At 38.4% G+C, this 7,727-nt stretch overlaps 1 protein-coding gene across 1 annotated transcript; it reads left to right on the top strand.

Annotated features, from left to right (window-relative positions):
• Positions 1-627: 627 nt before the first annotated feature.
• Positions 628-7,106, top strand: LOC116465036 (mucin-19-like; the record flags this gene model as incomplete). The annotated part of the gene is made up of 12 exons (XM_058435222.1): positions 628-681; positions 1,437-1,490; positions 1,628-1,681; positions 2,186-2,239; positions 2,337-2,390; positions 4,097-4,150; positions 4,294-4,347; positions 5,214-5,267; positions 6,023-6,076; positions 6,214-6,267; positions 6,772-6,825; positions 6,923-7,106. Coding segments are annotated over 12 exons (778 nt in total), but the record flags the coding sequence as incomplete, so codon positions are not given.
• Between the last annotated feature and the right edge of the window lie 621 nt (positions 7,107-7,727).

Here is a 7,727-nt window from a genome sequence, read left to right on the forward strand (position 1 = left end):
TTGGAGAGAAAGGTCTTTCTTTCCCTCAGTGATATATAAAGGAAATAATAGCTAGTAACATTTTTCTCATTAAATATTCTATAGAAATGGTGCATGCAAAACATAGAGATTAACTCCTGGTCTAGAAACCTCTGAAAGAGCTTCCTGACACATTAACAAAACAGAGTTCCCTGAGCCCATCAAAGGTCGTTTTCTTTTCATTATATGTAAAGAATAAAAATATTGATTCCTATCACTCTAAGTTCCAATGTGGTAGCCACTGGCAAAACTTTTACACATGAAAAATCTAATACTTAAAGCAATAAATAATGATTATAGTAATGAGCATATTGATCATTTATGAGTTCCTTACTATATCCACTTTTTCAATTAGAGGTTTAAATATCTTATTCCAATTAAGAAATACCTAAGGTCCAATTAAGAAGATAAATTTACAAGTGATGTATCTCTTGGTTTTAACAATTAAACATATATTTATGTTTTTCATTACTTTCAAAGTCAGAAGGCCTTCTTTTCTGACTTAATAGAAAGTGTCCAGCCATTTTGAATTGAGGTTATCTCATGTAATGACATCAGCTTAGCTCCTCTCTCTTTCTTAATACTCAATTAATTTTGGTTTTCTTCAAGAGATCACAACTGCCCTAGGAAGAAGTGGCATCACTGGAGCAGAAATAAAATCAGGTAAAGACTTTGACGTATTTATATCCATTGTTGTATTTTGATAAACTTCTAGAGGAAATTTTTTTTAATGAGCTTTTAATTTGGAAATAAATTTAAATTATAGAAAATTATCACAGATAATGTAGAGAATCCCTTTAATATGGAGTGTGGTTTTAAATTTCCTTTGAGGCTATAGTATTTCGAGGAAACAGAGTTTCTTCTTGGATTTGAATTTGTAAACTCTTGAGCCCAAAGTTCCTAAAGTCTTTCCCTTCGGGAGACTAACCTCAGGATTCTAGGTCTCTGGAGAGGAGAGATGCAATCATAGCTCTGGCTTTGAAGTGGCTTTCCCTTTGAAAAGAGCATAGTCTGTATAACATTAGTGGCCTGTTCATAGATAAAAATTTAAGATTTTCTTTCTTCTTTCTTCTTCTTTCCTTCTCCTCTTCTTCTCCTAATCTGTTTTCATGTGGAGCCACCACTGGAGCACCAGGAAGCAGGACAGGTAAACTTGGGGAAAGCCTTTCATAGGACCTTCAACATTGACATAATAATCATCATCATCATGATGAAGGCGGGCTGTTGCTTACTGCATTAACCTTGGCCTTGTAAAGAAACACAATAAATCTGAAACATGGTTGACCTTATGTCAGTTATAAGTCCAGGAAGTGTGTTTTCTTGCTTCAGAGTCACAAATAGACCCACTGTTGGCCACATTTTTCGAAGGGTCACAAAAGAGTTCCCATGTAGATCTTTCTCTTTTCTTTCCTACCTAGGCACAGCTGGAGTGCCCTCTGCTACAACAGTCTCCTCTGGGACCTCCAACTCAGGTAAAGCACCAGGCTGGGAGGAACCGCTGCTTGGAAAGGGCTCCTCAATGAGGTGTCTGCCTGGGTGACCCTACCATGCTTTTCTCAGATGCTTCTAATCTTTGCCCTCACTGCTGTTCTTTGTCCGTGTTTTGCAGAGGCCACAACTTCTGTAGGAGAAAGTGGAAAAACAGGAGCTGAAACAATCACAGGTTAGCTCTGTTAAGGAACTAAGTTTACTTTGTTATAATTTCCCATGTCTTGATAGAAATATGGCAAAAGTTTTTAAATTTTCTATATTTGGCATATTAGGCAAAAATTTAGCAGATGTTCAATATTTAATATCGATAAATATAGTTCAGATACTTCAACGTTTTCCCCTTATGTCTTTTAGCTTGGGTCTTGGAACCCTTCATCCAGGAATCATGGGGCCTATTCCCTGACCATTATATAGGTGACTTTGGCCCAAATCTATCTTTCTGGACCGAAATTCTAAAAATAAAATTCAGTGGCAGAGGACTTTCTCTGTAAACTTGCTGAGGGAATTATAGGTTCTATGGGCAATGGATGGATCAACTCTTAAAAATATAAACTCCAGAGAAATAAATTTTCTGTTTTATTAAAGAAAAGAATTTGTTTTTTTTCTTTAAGAGCCTATGCCCATATCATGAGGAGAAACAAACTGACCAACTGACCTCAATCTTTTCTTTTTTCAGGTACTACTGAGGGCATCTCTGGCAGAACTCTGGAGGCTAAAAGTGCCCACACAGGTCAGGAATTCTGAGCATGGCCTTTTGGGAAATACAGGTTATGGGGCCGTAGAATGTCCAGGGCAGTCGTCATACCTCTAATTCCTTTCTCTCTCAGAGGCCACAACTTTCCCAGGAGGCAGCGGAACCACCCAAGCAGGACCACCCGGAGGTGAGCTTGTCAGGCTTAGGCCTGAGGATCTCATCATGTCTCTATCTGGTAGCTACAGAGAACAAATAGTGAAGGCATTTGAAGTAGGGCCTGCATTTTATTCTGGTCCATATGGTGTCCTGTCAACCTGGTCAGTTATTCTGCTCTTGAATTTCATGACCTTGGATAGTCAGCCAGGCACTATCCTAGCTTATGGAGATATTATTTTTTCTCATAAAAGATATTTAAAAATATTTCATATATTTTAGCCTCCCAGGACTTCCTATTCCCCTACCCAGGTTGCTTTTTCACTCACAGCTTGATACTTTTTTATCATTTTTCTCATATACTTACACATGATGTTGATTTCCTCTCTCCTCTCACTAGAAAGCTTCATGAAGACAACTGATTATTAAAATGCCCCAAGTTGTATCACACAGTCCTGCTTATAAATATAAAACAATGATTTTTTCATCCTGTAGGCCCCTCTGTCACACCAGGGGGATATATTCCTAGAAGTGAAACAGGTCAGGTTGATTTAAACCCTATTTTTCTCTTGCCTCATAGTGAAAGGGAATCCCAGAAGCAACACATCCATTGCATCATGTTGGCCTGGAAAATGAAGTGCTAGGAAGTTGTTCATTTTCCATTCGCTATAGAAATAGAGTGTCCACAGGAGAGGGCTTCCGGTGCTTTAGGGCTACATTGATGCTTCCAAGCTTAACTGGAGACAAAAATACTCTATTCCTTTATTTCTTTTTTTTTTTTTTTTTGCATTTTAGTTACCACTGGAGAATTGTCTGGAATGACCTTTATATCTGGAAGTTCTAACACGGGTAGCTTAACAAGAAGTGCCTCTTATTTCAATGTCAGATGTCATTTTTTTTAAGGCTTCTCTGATAAAATATCTTCTTCTAGTATTCTAAATTCCCAGTCTTTTTCATTCTCCTCTTTCTTCCATCAGAGGCCACCACTTCCACAGAAGGGACTGGTACTTCTGGAACTGGATTCACAACTGGTGAGAAGAAACAGCCCATGATTTGGCATCATAAGTATTAGGTCTCTCAAGCTTTTCTAGAGAGAGTTTGTGTTTGTGTTATTTAGGGACATTGCAAGTGATTCAAAATAGATTTGCTAGTGGAGGTACGTTTTTTTTCGAAAATCCACTAATTCTAAAGTGGATCATTACTGCTTCATTTCTGAGGATATGATGCACTTCTCCATTTATGTTACAACTCTCGCTAGCAGTTTAGGTGGAATTCAGAAAGTTTTCAGTGCATGTGTGTGAAACAGAAAAGAGCTCTATGGAACCAGGACACATACATTTAACGTGTATATTTGAACAAAAATGCTGGCTCAATATTTTCTCCTACATGTGAAGTTCAATGCATTCAAACTCTTTTTGCTCCTCTTTCTATCTCACAGCAGGCATCACTGCAGCACCAGGGAAGCAAGCAGCTGAGCACTGGGAAAATGCATCTAGTTGCTCTCTAGTTTCTCTTTTATCAAATTTTCAGTTGTGCTTCTACTTGGAAACATTGTATCTCCTTTTGTTATGAATTGTTGAAAGCAGGCAAATACATCAAGTTTTCCACCTGCCTCGTGCTCAGAGAAAGAGGATTCTGTTATGACAAATAAATACAGAAATACAGCATCTACCTTTTAGATTCAGGTCCTCATTTGACTTATTCATTCACTGTGATCACCTCAGTTTCTTTGTGTTTCAGGCACCTCAGAGGTAGCTCCTTCCACAACAGTTGCCCCTGGAAGTTTCAGCACAGGTGAGTCTACTCTGTGGTGGGGAGTCCTTTCATGGGTGCTTGCTGCAGTAACATGCCTTTACTTTTGGTGCTTCTATGCAGGAGCTCCACTGTTCCATTCCATGCCCCCTGAATCTTTTCCGTTTGTGTCTTTCTTCTCCAAGCAGTGACAGCTTCTCCTGGAGCAACTGGAATTACTGGGGTTACAACAACTACAAGTAAGAACTGACAATCCACTACCTCCTTCCCAGTAGGTCACATTGCCTCAATCACATCTACCATTTGTACTTCCTGTGAAGAGCCTTTTCGTTGGAAAAAAAAAAACAAACCACTATTCCAAATAGGCAAGATTTTACCCAATACATAAATGTCAGACACTGAAATGCTTTTATCTTCCTTTCCTCTGCTTCAAGGAGACTTCACCATGGAGCTAAGGCACTGAGCATCAGTTGTGTGATTGGAGAGAAAGGTCTTTCTTTCCCTCAGTGATATATAAAGGAAATAATAGCTAGTAACATTTTTCTCATTAAATATTCTATAGAAATGGTGCATGCAAAACATAGAGATTAACTCCTGGTCTAGAAACCTCTGAAAGAGCTTCCTGACACATTAACAAAACAGAGTTCCCTGAGCCCATCAAAGGTCGTTTTCTTTTCATTATATGTAAAGAATAAAAATATTGATTCCTATCACTCTAAGTTCCAATGTGGTAGCCACTGGCAAAACTTTTACACATGAAAAATCTAATACTTAAAGCAATAAATAATGATTATAGTAATGAGCATATTGATCATTTATGAGTTCCTTACTATATCCACTTTTTCAATTAGAGGTTTAAATATCTTATTCCAATTAAGAAATACCTAAGGTCCAATTAAGAAGATAAATTTACAAGTGATGTATCTCTTGGTTTTAACAATTAAACATATATTTATGTTTTTCATTACTTTCAAAGTCAGAAGGCCTTCTTTTCTGACTTAATAGAAAGTGTCCAGCCATTTTGAATTGAGGTTATCTCATGTAATGACATCAGCTTAGCTCCTCTCTCTTTCTTAATACTCAATTAATTTTGGTTTTCTTCAAGAGATCACAACTGCCCTAGGAAGAAGTGGCATCACTGGAGCAGAAATAAAATCAGGTAAAGACTTTGACGTATTTATATCCATTGTTGTATTTTGATAAACTTCTAGAGGAAATTTTTTTTAATGAGCTTTTAATTTGGAAATAAATTTAAATTATAGAAAATTATCACAGATAATGTAGAGAATCCCTTTAATATGGAGTGTGGTTTTAAATTTCCTTTGAGGCTATAGTATTTCGAGGAAACAGAGTTTCTTCTTGGATTTGAATTTGTAAACTCTTGAGCCCAAAGTTCCTAAAGTCTTTCCCTTCGGGAGACTAACCTCAGGATTCTAGGTCTCTGGAGAGGAGAGATGCAATCATAGCTCTGGCTTTGAAGTGGCTTTCCCTTTGAAAAGAGCATAGTCTGTATAACATTAGTGGCCTGTTCATAGATAAAAATTTAAGATTTTCTTTCTTCTTTCTTCTTCTTTCCTTCTCCTCTTCTTCTCCTAATCTGTTTTCATGTGGAGCCACCACTGGAGCACCAGGAAGCAGGACAGGTAAACTTGGGGAAAGCCTTTCATAGGACCTTCAACATTGACATAATAATCATCATCATCATGATGAAGGCGGGCTGTTGCTTACTGCATTAACCTTGGCCTTGTAAAGAAACACAATAAATCTGAAACATGGTTGACCTTATGTCAGTTATAAGTCCAGGAAGTGTGTTTTCTTGCTTCAGAGTCACAAATAGACCCACTGTTGGCCACATTTTTCGAAGGGTCACAAAAGAGTTCCCATGTAGATCTTTCTCTTTTCTTTCCTACCTAGGCACAGCTGGAGTGCCCTCTGCTACAACAGTCTCCTCTGGGACCTCCAACTCAGGTAAAGCACCAGGCTGGGAGGAACCGCTGCTTGGAAAGGGCTCCTCAATGAGGTGTCTGCCTGGGTGACCCTACCATGCTTTTCTCAGATGCTTCTAATCTTTGCCCTCACTGCTGTTCTTTGTCCGTGTTTTGCAGAGGCCACAACTTCTGTAGGAGAAAGTGGAAAAACAGGAGCTGAAACAATCACAGGTTAGCTCTGTTAAGGAACTAAGTTTACTTTGTTATAATTTCCCATGTCTTGATAGAAATATGGCAAAAGTTTTTAAATTTTCTATATTTGGCATATTAGGCAAAAATTTAGCAGATGTTCAATATTTAATATCGATAAATATAGTTCAGATACTTCAACGTTTTCCCCTTATGTCTTTTAGCTTGGGTCTTGGAACCCTTCATCCAGGAATCATGGGGCCTATTCCCTGACCATTATATAGGTGACTTTGGCCCAAATCTATCTTTCTGGACCGAAATTCTAAAAATAAAATTCAGTGGCAGAGGACTTTCTCTGTAAACTTGCTGAGGGAATTATAGGTTCTATGGGCAATGGATGGATCAACTCTTAAAAATATAAACTCCAGAGAAATAAATTTTCTGTTTTATTAAAGAAAAGAATTTGTTTTTTTTCTTTAAGAGCCTATGCCCATATCATGAGGAGAAACAAACTGACCAACTGACCTCAATCTTTTCTTTTTTCAGGTACTACTGAGGGCATCTCTGGCAGAACTCTGGAGGCTAAAAGTGCCCACACAGGTCAGGAATTCTGAGCATGGCCTTTTGGGAAATACAGGTTATGGGGCCGTAGAATGTCCAGGGCAGTCGTCATACCTCTAATTCCTTTCTCTCTCAGAGGCCACAACTTTCCCAGGAGGCAGCGGAACCACCCAAGCAGGACCACCCGGAGGTGAGCTTGTCAGGCTTAGGCCTGAGGATCTCATCATGTCTCTATCTGGTAGCTACAGAGAACAAATAGTGAAGGCATTTGAAGTAGGGCCTGCATTTTATTCTGGTCCATATGGTGTCCTGTCAACCTGGTCAGTTATTCTGCTCTTGAATTTCATGACCTTGGATAGTCAGCCAGGCACTATCCTAGCTTATGGAGATATTATTTTTTCTCATAAAAGATATTTAAAAATATTTCATATATTTTAGCCTCCCAGGACTTCCTATTCCCCTACCCAGGTTGCTTTTTCACTCACAGCTTGATACTTTTTTATCATTTTTCTCATATACTTACACATGATGTTGATTTCCTCTCTCCTCTCACTAGAAAGCTTCATGAAGACAACTGATTATTAAAATGCCCCAAGTTGTATCACACAGTCCTGCTTATAAATATAAAACAATGATTTTTTCATCCTGTAGGCCCCTCTGTCACACCAGGGGGATATATTCCTAGAAGTGAAACAGGTCAGGTTGATTTAAACCCTATTTTTCTCTTGCCTCATAGTGAAAGGGAATCCCAGAAGCAACACATCCATTGCATCATGTTGGCCTGGAAAATGAAGTGCTAGGAAGTTGTTCATTTTCCATTCGCTATAGAAATAGAGTGTCCACAGGAGAGGGCTTCCGGTGCTTTAGGGCTACATTGATGCTTCCAAGCTTAACTGGAGACAAAAATACTCTATTCCTTTATTTCTTTTTTTTTTTTTTTT

Source organism: Hylobates moloch, unplaced genomic scaffold (assembly GCF_009828535.3).
Source record: "Hylobates moloch isolate HMO894 unplaced genomic scaffold, HMol_V3 SCAFFOLD_2726, whole genome shotgun sequence".
In the NCBI taxonomy this organism is placed as follows: Eukaryota; Metazoa; Chordata; class Mammalia; order Primates; family Hylobatidae; genus Hylobates; species Hylobates moloch.